This window comes from Mustelus asterias, chromosome 13, assembly GCF_964213995.1.
Source record: "Mustelus asterias chromosome 13, sMusAst1.hap1.1, whole genome shotgun sequence".
Taxonomy (NCBI): domain Eukaryota; kingdom Metazoa; phylum Chordata; class Chondrichthyes; order Carcharhiniformes; family Triakidae; genus Mustelus; species Mustelus asterias.
Genome location: NC_135813.1, coordinates 80,003,212 through 80,020,191, shown reverse-complemented (window position 1 = coordinate 80,020,191; position 16,980 = coordinate 80,003,212). Strand labels below are relative to the sequence as shown.

The 16,980-nt window shown below is 49.9% G+C and overlaps 1 protein-coding gene across 1 annotated transcript in view; it reads right to left on the bottom strand.

The window, feature by feature from the left end:
• Nucleotides 1-16,980, bottom strand: part of LOC144502798 (nuclear receptor corepressor 2-like) — a 171,257-nt gene that overhangs the window by 36,302 nt on the left and 117,975 nt on the right. Inside the window, 5 exon segments of the mRNA XM_078227084.1 lie at nucleotides 203-352; nucleotides 2,093-2,326; nucleotides 4,765-4,968; nucleotides 7,231-7,597; nucleotides 11,819-12,063. Coding sequence (XP_078083210.1) covers nucleotides 203-352; nucleotides 2,093-2,326; nucleotides 4,765-4,968; nucleotides 7,231-7,597; nucleotides 11,819-12,063 — 1,200 coding nt within the window.

Below are 16,980 nucleotides of genomic sequence, written 5' to 3'. Positions count from 1 at the left end.
TCTCTCTCCCCCGGTCTCTCCCCCAGTCTCTCTCTCTCTCTCTCTGTCTCTCGCCCCCCGGTCTCTCTCTCTCTCTCTCCCCCAGTCTCTCTGTCTCTCTCCCCGGTCTCTCTCTCTCTCTCTCTGTCTCTCTCCCCCTGTCTCTCTCTCTCTCCCCCGGTCTCTCTCTGCTCTGAGTGCTGAGTGTTTAGTGTTGGCTTACCGGGTGAGTGTGATGATCTGTGGTAGGGTTGGCTGGTGGAGTGTGTAGCATCTCCGGGGGTGTATGTGAAGCGGTTAAGAGCTGCGTTGTTCCCTGCGAGAGTTTGCACCAACACTGGGAGATGGGGGACGTGAGACAGGCTGAGGATTTCTGCAAAAAAACATTTACTTCTTAAAACATGAAGCAGAGTTCAACTTGAGAAATGGACCTGGGAACACGCTAAACCTCTAAGGAACCCGCTACACCCCTGGGGAACACATTACACCCCCGGGGAACACATTACACCCCCGGGGAACACGCTACACCCCCGGGGAACACGCTACACCCCCGGGGAACACGCTACACCCCCGGGGAACACGCTACACCCCCGGGGAACACGCTACACCCCCGGGGAACACGCTACACCCCCGGGGAACACGCTACACCCCCGGGGAACACGCTACACCCCCGGGGAACACGCTACACCCCCGGGGAACACGCTACACCCCCGGGGAACACGCTACACCCCCGGGGAACACGCTACACCCCCGGGGAACACGCTACATCCCCGGGGAACACGCTACATCCCCGGGGAACACGCTACATCCCCGGGGAACACGCTACACCGCCGGGGAACACGCTACACCCCCGGGGAACACGCTACACCCCCGGGGAACACGCTACACCCCCGGGGAACACGCTACACCCCCGGGGAACACGCTACACCCCCTGGGGAACACGCTACACCCCCTGGGGAACACGCTACACCCCCTGGGGAACACGCTACACCCCCTGGGGAACACGCTACACCCCCTGGGGAACACGCTACACCCCCTGGGGAACACGCTACACCCCCTGGGGAACACGCTACACCCCCTGGGGAACACGCTACACCCCCTGGGAACACGCTACACCCCCTGGGGAACACGCTACACCCCCTGGGGAACACGCTACCCCCTGGGGAACACGCTACACCCCCTGGGGAACACGCTACACCCCCTGGGGAACACGCTACACCCCCTGGGGAACACGCTACACCCCCTGGGGAACACGCTACACCCCCTGGGGAACACGCTACACCCCCTGGGGAACACGCTACACCCCCTGGGGAACACGCTACACCCCCTGGGGAACACGCTACACCCCCTGGGGAACACGCTACACCATCGGTACATACTACACCAATACAGGAACATGTGACACCATTGGTACACATTACGACCTGGGTACACGCCACAGCTGCCGATTGTGTTAAATTCAGAAACTCGATAAGAGACTGTTTCACAGGGAATAAAAATTTTAAATGTCGCACTCATTCACTCAGCGTAATTCCCAGGAAGCTGGAAAATATCGGGATAGAGGGATGGTCGCAGGATGCATGAAAAGAGGGATTTGTAAATAAGGTTTTGCACCCACCCTGCACCTGACATAGTTTCTTTCTCGAGGACATAATTACAGAATGTAAGGGAGCCTTGAAAATGAATGAAACTATTTCAATATTTACACAAATTAGTGGTGATAATATTGACAAATATTACACTCTCTAAAATACCCTGTGTAGCTTCAGCTCATAATGTTCTAACTATGTTCGAGATTGTGGGTTTTAACAGAAGGAAAAGAACATGGTTTGCACACGGAGATTCAAGCTAACACACAGCAGGTTTTATTGAAGAGCTGCTCTCTGCACTGCACAGAATACAGACTGAAACTAAAACAGCAGCCCGTGGCAACACCCTGATGACATCACCATCAAATCATGTGATCAGCTCTGAAAGCAACCTGCAACCCGTTTAAATATATAACGAAGTTGCGGAGTGTTTTGTGTGAACACTAACAGGAGGTTCAGTAACTCAGGGTTGCAGGATGAAATGTTGGGGTGACTCGCGTGCTGGTTGAGGTGGGAGCACTTACCTCGAGGGTGCACACAATAGCCAAGAGCGAGTGCCTGTTCTCGGGGGGAGAGGCCCCGGTGAGAGAGGGGGGCTGTGGCAGAATGATGCATTTGTTGAGAGGTGATGTAATCATTCAGTATGGTTTGTCTGTTCTCCATGGCGACAGCTTCAGGGCAGCCCCGCAGCAGGAACGGGGCGTAGGGCTGAGGGTACCCTGGGACAGCACTCAGCTGTCTAGGGAGGCAATAAGCGGCTGCAAGTAAAGAGAGAAAAGCAGTCACTCACAGGCCCAGAACTCAGCTCTAAGATGTCCAATTGTCAACTTTCAGAAAATCATTAAATCTACAAACATTCAAATCGCCACAGCGCTGTGAGAGAGTGCGGACAGGTGTGTGGGTGCGGACAGGTGTGTGGGTGCGGACAGGTGTGTGGGTGCGGACAGGTGTGTGGGTGCGGACAGGTGTGTGGGTGCGGACAGGTGTGTGGGTGCGGACAGGTGTGTGGGTGCGGACAGGTGTGTGGGTGCGGACAGGTGTGTGGGTGTGGACAGGTGTGTGGGTGTGGACAGGTGTGTGGGTGTGGACAGGTGTGTGGGTGTGGACAGGTGTGTGGGTCTGGACAGGTGTGTGGGTGTGGACAGGTGTGTGGGTGTGGACAGGTGTGTGGGTGTGGACAGGTGTGTGTGAGTGTGGAGAGGTGTGTGAGTGTGGAGAGGTGTGTGAGTGTGGACAGTTGTGTGGGTGCGGACAGGTGTGTGGGTGCGGACAGGTGTGTGGGTATGGACAGGTGTGTGGGTATGGACAGGTGTGTGGGTATGGACAGGTGTGTGGGTATGGACAGGTGTGCGAGTGTGGAGAGGTGTATGAGTGTGGACAGTTGTGTGGGTGTGGACAGGTGTGTGGGTGCGGACAGGTGTGTGAGTGTGGACAGGTGTGTGAGTGTGGACAGGTGTGTGAGTGTGGACAGGTGTGTGAGTGTGGACAGGTGTGTGAGTGTGGACAGGTGTGTGAGTGTGGACAGGTATGTGGGTGTGCACATGGGATACAGGGTGAGTTGACAAAGTGGATTCAAATTGGCTCAGTTGTAGGAGACAGAGGGTGATGACAGAAGGCTGCTTTAGTGACTGGAAGCCAGTGTCCTGTGGCGTACCACAGGGATCTGTGTTGAGCCCCCAATTATTCATCATTTATATAAATGATATTGATGACTATGTGGGGAGTCGGATTAGTAAGTTTGCAGATGACACAAAGATTGGACGAGTGGTTAACAGTGAGATGGAGCGTCTTGGGCTACAAGGAGATATAGATGGAATGGTCAAATGGGCAGATAAGTGACAGATGGAATTTAACCCTGAAAAGTGTGAGGAGATACACTTTGGAAGGAGTAATTTGAGAAGAAAGTACTCAATGAATTGTAGGACACTAGGAAGTTCTGTGGAACAAAGAGACCTTGGTGTGTTTATCCACAGATCTCTGGAAGTGGAAGGGCATGATAGTAGAGTGGTGAAAAAGGCATATGGGAGAATAGCCTTTATCAATTGAGTATAGATTACAAAAGCAGGGAAGTCATGATGGAGTTGTACAGAACTTTGGTGAGGCCACAGCTGGAGCACTGTGTGCAGTTCTGGTCGCCACATTATAGGAAGGATGTGATTGCACTGGAGGGGGTGCAGAGGAGATTCACCAGGATGCTGCCTGGGACGGAGCATTTAAGTTATGGAGAGAGATTGGATAGGCTTGCGTTGTTTTTGCTGGAGCAGAGAAGACTGAGGGGCGACCTGATCGAGGTGTACAAGATTATGAGAGACATGGACAGGGTAGAAAGCGAGCAGTTGTTCCCATTAGTTGAAGGGTCGGTCATGAGGGGACATCGGTTCAAGGTGAGGGGCAGGAGGTTTAGGGGGGATGTGAGGAAAAACCTTTTTACCCAGAGGGTGGTGACGGTCTGGAATGCGCTGCCTGGGAGGGTGGTGGAGGCAGGTTGTCTCACATCCTTTAAAAAGTATCTGGATGAGCACTTGGCACAATCATAACATTCAGGGCTATGGGCCAAGTGCTGGCAGGTGGGATTAAGTGGGAGTTCAGGTGTTTCTGGTGTGTCGGTACAGACTCGATGGGCCAAAGGGCCTCTTCTGCGCTGGATGACTCTGTGATTCTGTGACTCCTCGCAGTTCCTGCAATCCCACCCCACCCATTACTGCGCTTTGGCCATGTTGACCAATCAGACTGGTCAGCTGCACTGGAGGGCAGACTCTCCGCTTGGTTTGGATCCCTCCTCCCCCTCCCCCGGGACGGGTGGAGGGCAGGAGCTGACACCCCCCAATCGCCAATAAATCCAGTCCGTGGCTTTGTACTAATCCAGGAGAACAGCGGAGGGGACATGGAGCATCTCGTGACGGTGACACAGATTCAACCCTGTGACCGTGGGGAATAAATACCACACGCTATTGATTGAAAAGACTGGAGCCAATCAGAGGCAGTATTGGAGGGAAGTGCTTGGGTTTTTTTTGGGAGTGTTTGAGGTCAGATTTACTGAATATCTTCAACTAATCGACAAAAAGATTCCTGAATTTTGTGTTTCCTGGGATTTGAACCCTTTGCCGTTGCGGACAGTTTCCCTGTCGACTTTCCTCAGAATCCTGTCAGAAAGGCCCAACGTTCTCCTCAGAGAGAGAGAGGACTAACCCAGTACCTGCGTCCAGTGGGATTCCTCGGGCTGTGGCAGCAGGGTCAAAGGTCAGCGGAATGGCATTCCGATATAAATCTGCGGCGGTTAGTCTTCCGATCAGCTGTTCGTACGGGCTGTGGGAAAAGTGTTCTGGGATTGTTCTGTGCGGAGATTTGGCAGAGGCCATTTCCCTGGTTGTTGGAGTGGCTTTCCGCTCCTGCGAAACTACTTTACCTCAAAGAAATTGTGGAGAGGAGATTGATTAGTCACAGAAACTCCAACATACAACCAGCTTGCAAAGAGACAGAGTGCGGATCCATAGGAATAGCTGGAGGCCATTCAGCCCCTCGAGCCTATTCCACCATCCCATTCTCTCATGAATGACCTGCATCCTAACTCCATTCACCAGCCTTCTTCCTTTAATCCTCAATCCATTACTCTCCAAAAATCCAGGAAGACAAAAGCAAAATACGCGCAGATGCTGAAAATCTGAAATAAAAACAGAAGGCGCTGGAAATACTCAGCAGGTGAAGTGGGATCAGGATTGTGCCAACTGCCCACAGGGACGAGGATCAGGCAGACACATCCCAAATGGATTGCAATTCTTCCGGAATGTTCTCCTATTTTGAAAGGAATGGCTGGGTTTGGGGAGGCCAGCAACACACTCACCACAACTCGGTCAGACTCAGTGTAGAATCTGTTAACCGGCCAGAGAGGAACGGATCGGAACGTTCACTGGGGTAAGTTAGTGCACTGGTTAACTGGTTAGTGTACTAGTTAACTGGTTAGTGTACTAGTTAACTGGTTAGTGCACTGGTTAACTGGTTAATGCATTGGTGAATGTGTTAGTGCACTGGTTAACTGGTTAGTGTACTAGTTAACTGGTTAGTGCACTGGCTAACTTGTTAGCGCATTGGGGAATGTGTTAGTGCACTGGTTAACTGGTTAGTGCATTGGGGAATGTGTTAGTGCACTGGTTAACTGGTTAGTGCATTGGGGAATGTGTTAGTGAACTGGTTAACTGGTTAGTGCATTGGGGAATGTGTTAGTGCACTGGTTAACTGGTTAGTGCATTGGGGAATGTGTTAGTGAACTGGTTAACTGGTTAGTGCATTGGTGAATGTGTTAGTGCACTGGTTAACTGGTTAGTGCATTGGTGAATGTGTTAGTGCACTGGTTAACTGGTTAGTGCACTAGTTAACTGGTTAGTGCACTGGAGAATGGGTTAGTGCACTGGTTAACTGGTTAGTTAATGCTTCTAAAGGTTCTGCCATTTACAGTATAATTCACACCTAAATTTGATCCTCCAAAATGCATCACCTCGCATTTGTCTGGATTAAACTCCATTTGCCATTTCTGTGCCCAAGTGTCCACTCTATCCTGTCGTATACTCTGACAATCCCTGGCACTATCAGCAACTCCGGTGCAAGGCAGTGGGACAAATAGAAAAAACAAAAGCTGGGGCTAGAGGAGGTGTAAATGGCAACAGCAGAACCATCACCAACACCCAGTCCACACGGGGAAGAAATGCCAGTGACATCCCGGCAATAAATAAAAAGGAACGGAAATGTGGAACTGTGTCGACAGAACGGCAGGTGGAGGCTTTCAGGATTCAGGTCGTTGTTGAATCCGGTTACCCCCGAAGGAGTTGCTGCAAAACTGTAACATGTAAATCAGCGAGAATCCAATAGAAATGGTGATTATAAACTCCAGGAGCGGAATGTCCTCCTCCTGTTCCGAGAATGAACAAATTCAAACCACTGAAAACATATCGAGATGATGGATAATCGGGGGGAACAGGAATGAGAGCAGCCAGAGGTAACTGATCAGTGAATGGAGAGACTGAAGCTCGGCGAGAGGCTGACGCTCGGGGGAGAGGCTGACGCTCGGGGAGAGGCTGACGCTCGGGGAGAGGCTGACGCTCGGGGAGAGGCTGACGCTCGGGGAGAGGCTGACGCTCGGGGAGAGGCTGACGCTCGGGGAGAGGCTGACGCTCGGGGAGAGGCTGACGCTCGGGGAGAGGCTGAGGCTCGGGGAGAGGCTGAGGCTCGGGGAGAGGCTGAGGCTCGGGGAGAGGCTGAGGCTCGGGGAGAGGCTGAGGCTCGGGGAGAGGCTGAGGCTCGGGGAGAGGCTGAGGCTCGGGGAGAGGCTGAGGCTCGGGGAGAGGCTGACGCTCGGGGAGAGGCTGACGCTCGGGGAGAGGCTGACGCTCGGGGAGAGGCTGACGCTCGGGGAGAGGCTGACGCTCGGGGAGAGGCTGACGCTCGGGGAGAGGCTGACGCTCGGGGAGAGGCTGACGCTCGGGGAGAGGCTGACGCTCGGGGAGAGGCTGACGCTCGGGGAGAGGCTGACGCTCGGGGAGAGTCTGACGCTCGGGGAGAGGCTGACGCTCGGGGAGAGGCTGACGCTCGGGGAGAGACTTGGAGGCTGCCCTGTTGTTCAGTCACCTCCTGCTTTGTGAATGGTTGTGTTATCAAAGTCAGACATTACCTTCTTGCTGCTGGGAAACTGCGTCCCTCAGTGACACGGGAGAGTGTCGGTGTAACAGTCTCTGATGATACAGAGCTGTTGGATGGGTCGCCTGGTGGGAATGTAGGCTGCTTTGAGACTTTGTAGGTTCCTGCATAATGACCGGCGATCCTCGTACTATGGAGCCCGTGTTACTGACGAGGGCGCTCGGCCGACTCTGAGAGCTCTCGCTGTACGGAACTCTGTCCAAGCATCTGGCAGCATCAGACATCACATCTAGCAGGTGTCCGGGGGGAAAGGCTTTAGAGGGAGCGCTGGACAGCGAGCGGACAGCGTGCTTGTTCACTGTTAACGGAGATGAGTGACTCTCACATTTTACTGGCGTTCCCTGAGGAAAGAAACAAAATAATTAATTCAAAAATTAGACTCCATCTGGAACAGAAAAGATTAACGGAAGATTTTAACTCCAGGGTGGCACGGTGGTTAGCACTGCTGCCTCACAGCACCAGGGACCCGGGTTTAAATCCCGGCTTGGGTCACTGTCCGTGTGGAGTTTGCACGTTCTCCCTGTGTCTGCCTGGGTTTCCTCCGGGTGCTCCGGTTTCCTCCCAGTCTGAAAGACGTGCTGGTTAGGTGTATTGGCCATGCCAAATTCTCCCTCAGTGTAACCCAAACAGGCACCGGAGTGTGGCGACTAGAGGATTTTCTCAGTAACTTCATTGCAGTGTTAATGTAAGCCTACTTGTGACACTAATAAATCAACTTTAAACTGAAAGATTAGCGGTGAATTGGAAACAAGAGTGCAGACACTGGAACAGTAACAGTAAGAGCAAAGGTTTTCATGCTGAGATTTCTTACGAGAGAATGTCTCACTGTTAGGGGTTTGGGTCGATTGGGGACGGGAGTTGGTTATGTATATTATAGAAACTTTATTCTTTGATGGGATGTGGGTGGTGTTGGCAAGGCCAACAATTATTGTCATTCTTAATTACTCTTGAACCAAGTAGTTCACTAACCAATATGTTTGCATTAAGAGTTGGAGTAATTTAAAGTTTATTTATTAGTGTCACAAGTAGGCTTACATTAACACTGCAATGAAGTTACTGTGAAAATCCCCTAGTTGCCACACTCCGGCGCCTGTTCGGGTACACTGAGGGAGAATTTAGCATGGCCAATGCACCCAACCAGCACGTCTTTCAGACTGTGGGAGGGAACCGGAGCACCCGGAGGAAACCCACGTAGACACGGGGAGAACGTGCAAACTCCACACAGACAGTGACCCAAGCTGGGAATCGAACCTGGGTCCCTGGTGCTGTGAAGCAGCAACGCTAACCACTGTGCCACCGTGTTAGGGTTGGGGCAACTTCTTGAACATGTTGCAATTTGTACTGGAATTCCATGTTTGAATCCATCCAATCATGTTTCCTCCCTTAGCACAGTAGCAGGACAGGTAACATTCGCGCCACACAAGTGCCAGGCAATGACCATCTCCAACAAGAGAGGATCTAACCATCATCCCTTGGTATTACCATCGCTGAATCCCCCACTATCAATATCCTGAGGGTTACCATTGACCAGAAACTGAACTGGACTAGCCATTAGTGGCTGCAAAAGCAGATCAGAGGCTGGGAATCATGTGATGAGTAACTCACCTCCTGACTACCTCTAGTCTGTCCACAAGGCACGAGTCAGGAGTGTGATGGAATACTCTCCACTTGTCTGGATGGGTGCAGCTCCAACAACACTCAAGAAGCTCGATACCATCCAGGACAAAGCAGCCCCACGTGATTGGCACCAAATCTACAAACATTCAACCCCTCCACCACCGTGCACCACACACTACTCCAGGTGCAGTCCAACCCAATGTCTATACAATTGAAGCAAGACTTCACCACTCCTGCACTCAAATCCTCTTGTGATAAAGGCCATTAGCTTCCTAATCGCTTGCTGCACCTGCATGTCAGCTTTCAATGACTTACTGACGAGGACACCCAGGTTTCTTTGGACATCGATACTTATTAATCTCTACCATTTAAGAAATGCTCTGCACATCCGTTCCTCTACCGTCCATTACATCCGTCCACATTATGTTCTATCTGCCATGTTCTTGCCCACTCATTGGGTGGGATTTTCCGGCCGCACTCGCCCCGAAACCGGAAAATCCCAGCCGAGGTCAACAGACCTTTCCATGGTCCACCCCTCACCCACTCCGATTCCCATGGGGTCTGTCCAACCCCTCCTACAGGCTGCTTTACATTTTCCTCACAACTCACATTCCTGTCCGGCTTTGTATCATCCGTGAACTTGGAAATATTACACCCAGTTCCCAACATCCAAATCATTGCAATAGATTGTAAACAGCTGGGGTACTGATCCCTGCGGGAGTGCACTAACCACAGCCTGCCAATGCGAGAAGAACCCGTTTATTCCGACTCTATTTTCTGTTAGTCAATCCGCAATCCATGACAGTATGCTGCCTCCCTATCTGTTATGTTGCAGGATTCCAGGCATCGTCCAGAGAATTCCATAAGAACATAAGAACTAGTTCTTATGTTCTTATAGGAGCAGGAGTAGGCCATCTGCCCCCTCGAGCCATCTCCGTCATTCAATAAGATCATGGCTGATCTTTTTGTGGACTCAGCTCCACTTACCCGCCCGCTCACCATAACCCTTAATTCCTTTACTGTTCAAACATTCATCTATCCTTGCCTTAAAAACATTCAATGAGGTAGCCTCAACTGCTTCACTGGGCAGGGAATTCCACAGATTCTCAACCCTTTGTGTGAAGAAGTTCCTCCTCAACTCAGTCCTAAATCTGCTTCCCCTTATTTTGAGGCTATGCCCCCTAGTTCTAGTTTCACCCGCAAGTGGAAACAACTTCCCTGCTTCTATCTTATCTATTCCCTTCATAATCTTATATGTTTCTATAAGATCCCCCCTCATTTTTGTGAATTCCAATGAGTATAGCTCCAGTCTACTCAGTCTCTCCTCATAAACCAACCCTCTCAACTCCAGAATCAACCTAGTGAATCTCCTCTGCACCCTCTCCAATGCCACTATATCCTTTCTCAAGTAAGGAGACCAAAACTGTACACAGTTCTCCAGGTGTGGCCTCACCAGAACCTTATTCCTGCTTTGTTTGGAACAAAAGGTATTTATTGAGAGAAACTTGGCACAGGAGCTGCAGCTCGAGGCTGCCCGGCAGCAGAGCTCCAGTCCACACATGCTTACTACGTGGCTTCCAGATGATTCTACCCGAGAGAGGACTTCACCCTGGAGGTGTGGTCACTTACTCCCCAGTTCCCATTGGTTACTCACACACTATCCCGTGTACTCTTATTTTGCTAATTAACCTCCTGTGGGAGACATGATTGTGAAAATCCAAAAACACTATCGACCCTCCTTGAACAGTTTTATTTGCAACATCTTCAAAAAATTTTAACAAGTTTGCCAAACATGATTTGCCATTCATAAATCCATGCTGACTCTGTCCAATCAGATCATCATTGTCAAAGTTATTTATCACATCCTTTATAATAGTTTCCAGCATTTTCCCGAGCACGGATGTAAGGCTAACAGACCTGTATTTCCCTGTTCTCTCTCTCCCTCCCTCGCTTGTTAAACAGTGGGATGAGCACTAACTGAGGGCAGGAATGGATGAGTTACGGGCAAGAGAGACAGAATCTAGTGACGATAATAATCTCTCCTTCAATGTCAACAAAGTGAAGGAGATTGTCATCAACTTCAGGAAGCGTAGAGAACATGCCCCTGTCTACATCAACGGGGACGAAGTAGAAAGGGTCGAGAGCTTCAAATTTTTAGGTGTCCAGATCACCAACAACCTGTCCTGGTCCCCCCATGCCGACACTATAGTTAGGAAAGCCCACCAACGCCTCTACTTTCTCAGGAGGCTAAGGAAATTTGGCATGTCAGCTACAACTCTCACCAACTTTTACAGATGCACCATAGAAAGCATTCTTTCTGGTTGTATCACAGCTTGGTATGGCTCCTGCTCTGCCCAAGACTGCAAGGAACTACAAAAGGTCGTGAATGAAGCCCAGTCCATCACGCAAACCAGCCTCCCATCCACTAACTCTGTCTACACTTCCCGCTGCCTCGGAAAAGTAGCCAGCATAATTAAGGACCCCGGACATTCTCTCTTCCACCTTCTTCCGTCAGGAACAAGATACAAAAGTCTGAGGTCATGTACCAACCGACTCAAGAACAGCTTCTTCCCTGCTGCTGTCAGACTTTTGAATGGACCTACCTCGCATTAAGTTGATCTTTCTCTGCACCCTAGCTCTGACTGTAACACTACATTCTGCATTCTCTCCTTTCCTTCTCTATGAATGGTATGCTTTGTCTGAATAGCGTACAAGAAACAATACTTTTCACTGTATGCTAATACATGAGACAAAAATAAATCAAATCAAATCAAAGGGAAACTTGTTCAATCTGTTTGGAAAGGAAATCCACTCCAGCATAAAGAGAGACAACCTTTCATCCTGTAGCCGATGTGAGAATCAGTGAGAGAGTTACAGCTCACACAGCTCTCTGGGTGCTGAGAACTATACTCACTAACGGGACAATAAACAGAAACTCTCCGTACATGTGAGATGGAACCATCAATGCCGGATTTGGCCAGTGTGGCAGTTTCTGGAGTTCGGTGGGATTCATGCCGAGGGATTTCATGGATTGAACGTCCGGCTTCTTTGACAGTTGGGATCAAGCTGTCCTGACTGCGTGCCTTCAATCCCTCACACATTCCCCGGGGTGGAGAGCTCTCCCTCTTAATCTGTTTAGCTTCCCTCCTGAGACAGTCATCGTGGCCCTCAGCGTGCGATCGAGGTAAGCCTGGAAGAACAGTTTCAAATAAAACAGATCAAACACCAGAATAACTCAGTTAACACCAGAATAACTCAGTTAACACCAGAATAATTGAGACTCAACACCAGAATAACTCAGAGTTAACACCAGAATAACTCAGTGTTAACACCAGAATAACTCGGAGTTAACACCAGAATAACTCGGAGTTAACACCAGAATAACTCGGAGTTAACACCAGAATAACTCGGAGTTAACACCAGAATAACTCGGAGTTAACACAAGAATAACTCGGAGTTAACACCAGAATAACTCGGAGTTAACACCAGAATAACTCGGAGTTAACACCAGAATAACTCGGCGTTAACACCAGAATAACTCGGCGTTAACACCAGAATAACTCGGCGTTAACACCAGAATAACTCGGCGTTAACACCAGAATAACTCGGAGTTAACACCAGAATAACTCGGCATTAACACCAGAATAACACTCGCTAGTTAGAGGCACAGACAGGCGTTTCTGTGGCCGCAATCAAGGCTCCAGGATGGTGTGTTGCCTCCCTGGTGCCAGTGTCAAGGAAGTCTCTGAGCGATTGCAGGACATTCTTAAGGGGGAGGGTGGGCACCCAGAGGTTGTTGTACATATTGGTACCAACGACATAGGTAGGAAAAGGGATGAGGTCCTGAAATGTGAATATAGAGAGTTAGGCAGAAGGCTGACGTGCAGGACCTCAAAGACAGTAATTTCAGGACTACTACCGCTGCCACGTGCTAGTGAGAGTATGAATAGGAGGATTAGGCAGATGAATGACTGGACTGAGAGCTGGTGCAGGGGGCAGGGATTTAGATTTTTGGATCATTGGGATCTTTTCTGGGGAAGGGGTGACCTGTTCAAGAGGGATGGGTTACACGTGAACTGGAGGGGGATTAATATCCTGGCGGTGAGATTTGCTGGAGCCACTCGGGAGATTTAAACTAGTTTGGCAGGAGGGTGGGATCCAAAGCAGTAGGGAGACAGAAGAGAAGTTTGAGGACAGCACAGAAGTTAAAGAGAGCACATTAAGTAGTAAAGGGAGTGTCAGTAATCCTAGTACCAGACAGATCAGGCAAAAGCAAGACAGAGAGCAAGGGAAGTCCAGATTAAACTGCATTTATTTCAATGCAAGAGGCCTGACGGGCAAGGCGGATGAACTCAAGGCATGGATCAATTACTGAAACATGGCTACGGGAGGGACAGGGCTGGCAGCTCAATGTTCCAGGGTACAGATGCAATAAGAAAGATAGAACAGGAGGTAAGAGAGGAAGGGGAGTTGCACTTTTGATTCGGGAAAGCATCACGGCCATACTGAGAGGGGGTGTATCCGAGGGTTCGGCCACTGAGTCTATATGGGTAGAACTGAGAAATAAGGGGGAAATCACTTTGATTGGGCTGTACTATAGGCTCCCAAATAGTCGGCGGGAAATTGAGGAGCAAATATGTAAGGAGATTACAGATAGCTCCAAGAAAAATAGGGTGGTAATAGTCGGAGATTTTAACTTTCCCAACATTGACTGGGACAGCCATAGTATTAGAGGGTTGGATGGAGAGAAATTTGTTGAGTGTATTCAGGAGGAATTTCTCATTCAGTATGTGGATGGCCCGACTAGAGAGGGGGCAAAACCAGACTTCCTCTTGGGAAATAAGGAAGGGCAGATGACAGAAGTGTGAGTGAGGGATCACTTTGGGACCAGTGACCATAATTCTATTATGGGCCCAAAAGTTAATATTCTAAATTGGGGCAAGGCCAATTTTGATGGTATCAGGCAGGAACTTTTAAAAGTTAATTGGGAGCCTGTGGGAAGGCAAAGGGACGACTGGTAAGTGGCAGGCATTTAAAAGTGTGTTAACCAGGGTTCAGGGTAAACACATTCCTCTTAGAGTGAAGGGCAGGGCAGAAGTAGGGAACCCTGGATGACTCGGGATATTGAGGCCCTGGTCAAGAAGAAGAAAGAGCCACATGACATGCATAGGCAGCTGGGATCAAGCGAATCCGTTGAAGAGTATAGGGGGTGTAGGAGTCGAGTTAAGAGAGAAATCAGGAGGGCAAAAAGGGGCCACGTGATTGTTTTGGCAGATGAAGGAGAATCCAAAGAACTTCTACAGATACATAAAGGGCAAAAGAGTAACTAGGGAGAGAGTAGGGCCTCTTAAGGATCAACAAGGTCATCTATGTGCGGATCCACAAGAGATGGGTGAGATCCTAAATGAATATTTCTCATCAGTATTTACTGTTGAGAAAAGCATGGATGTTAGGGAACTTGGGGAAATAAATAGTGATGTCTTGATGAGTGTACATATTACAGAGAAGGAGGTGCTGGAAGTCTTAAAGCATACATAAATCCCGGGGACCTGATAAAGTGTATCCCAGGACATTGTGGGAGGCTAGGGAGGAAATTGTGGGTCCCCGAGCCGAGATATTTGAATCATCGATAGTCATGGGTGAGGTGCCTGAAGATTGGAGAGTGGCAAATGTTGTGTCTTTGTTTAAAAAGGGCTGCAGGGAAAAGCCTGCGAACTACAGGCCAGTGAGCCTCACATCTGTGGTGGGTAAATTGTTGGAAGGTATTTTGAGAGACAGGATCTACAGGCATTTAGAGACGTAAGGACTGTTTAGGGACAGTCAGCATGGCTTTGAGAGTGGAAAATCATGTCTCACAAATTTGATTGTGTTTTTTGAAGGGGTAACCAAGAAGGTAGATGAGGGCAGTGCAGTTGATGTTGTCTACATGGACTTTAGCAAGGCTTTTGACAAGGTACCGCATGGTAGGTTGTTGCATGAGGTTAAATCTCACGGGACTCAGGGTGAGGTATCTAAATGGATACAAAATTGGCTTCTTGACAGAAGCCAGAGGGTGGTTGTAGAGAGTTGTTTTTCAAACTGGAAGCCTGTGACCAGCGGTGTGCCTCAGGGATCAGTGCTAGGTCCACTGTTATTTGTCATTTATATTAATGATTTGGATGAGAATATAGGAGGCATGGTTAGTAAGTTTGCAGATGACACTAAGATTAGTGGCATAGTGGACAGTGAAGAAAGTTATCTCCAATTGCAACGGGATCTTGATCAATTGGGCCAGTGGGCTGACGAATGGCAAATGGAGTTTAATTTAGACAAATGTGAGGTGATGCATTTTGGTAGATTGAATCAGGGCAGGACTTACTCAGTTAATGGTAGGGCATTGGGGAGAGTTACAGAACAAAGAGATCTAGGGGTACATGTTCATAGCTCCTTGAAAATGGAGTCACAGGTGGACAGAGTGGTGAAGAAGGCATTAGGCATGCTTGGTTACATCGGTCAGAACATTGAATACAGGAGTTGGGACGTCTTGTTGAAGTTGTACAAGACATTGATAAGGTCACACTTGGAATACTGTGTGCAATTCTGGTCACCCTATTATAGAAAGGATATTATTAAGCTAGAAAGAGTGCAGAAAAGATTTACTAGGATACTACTGGGTCTTGATGGATTGAGTTATAAGGAGAGGCTGGATAGACTGGGATTTTTTTCTCTGGAGCGTAGGAGGCTGAGGGGTGACCTTATAGAGGTCTATAAAATAATAAGGGGCACAGATCAGCTAGATAGTCAATGTCTTTTCCCAAAGGTAGGGGAGTCTAAAACTAGAGGGCATAGGTTTAAGTGAGAGGGGAGAGATACAAAAGTGTCCAAAGGGGCAATTTTTTCACACAAAGGGTGGTGAGTGTCTGGAACAAGCTGCCAGAGGTAGTAGTACAGGTGGGTACAATTTTGCCTTTTAAAACGCATTTAGAAAGTTACATGGGTAAGATGGGTATAGAGGGATATGGGCCAAATGCGGGCAATTGGGATTAGTTTACGGGTTTTTAAAAAAAAGGGTGGCATGGACAAGTTGGGCCGAAGGGCCTGTTTCCATGCTGTAAACCTCTATGACTCTATAATAACTCAGTGTTAATGCCAGAATAACTCAGTGTTAACACCAGAATGACTGATTAAAACCCTGGTTGAAATGAGCATGTGGATTGTGTGAAGAAAAGGCTAGAAAAAGCTTTTATTATTTTCATTACATTTCAGAATGAAATCAATTCTCACTCGCACAGTCACCCCGAATTTCAGCATCTCCAGTATCCCACTGTAAACTCTCCCTCACTCCCCCTCCCGTCCTGTCTGACAGACAGTGACCACCCCCCATAGTGAGAGTGACTCCACCCCCGGGGGAGGGAGAGTGACCCCAGCGAGTGACCCCAGTGTGAGCGACCCCAGTGAGAGTGACCCCAGTGAGAGTGACTCTCCCCCAGGGGGATGGGAGAGTTAGCCCCTGGGAAGAGGGGGAGTGACCCCTCCGGGGGGAGGTAGAGTGACCCCAGGGGGAGGGGGAGTGACCCTGGGGGAAGGGGGAGTGTCCCCAGTGAGTGACCGCAGTGAGTGACCGCAGTGAGTGACCCCAGTAAGAGTGACCCCAGTGAGAGTGATCCCAGTGAGAGTGACCCCAATGAGAGTGACCCCAATGAGAGTGACCCCAATGAGAGTGACTCCCCCCCCACCCCCCGGGGAGGGGGAGTGACCCCAGTGAGAGTGATCCCAGTGAGATTAATCTCCTCCCCACGGATGGTTGGGAGAGTTAGCCCCCGGGGAGAGGGGGAGTGACCCCCCTGGGGGGAAATACAGTGACCCCAGGGGGAGTGACCCTGGGGGGAGGGGGAGTGACCCCAGTGAGTGACCGCAGTGCGAGTGACCCCAGTGAGAGTGACTCCCCCCGGGGGGAGGGGGAGTGAGCCCCCCAGAGGGAGGGGGGGTGACCCCAGTGAGAGTGACCCCAGTGAGAGTGACTCCTCCTCTGGGGTGGTGGGAGAGTTAGCCCCCGGGGGGGAGAGGGAGTGACCCCGAGGGGAGGGGGAGTGACCCTGGAGGGAGGGGGAGTGACCCTGGAGGCAGG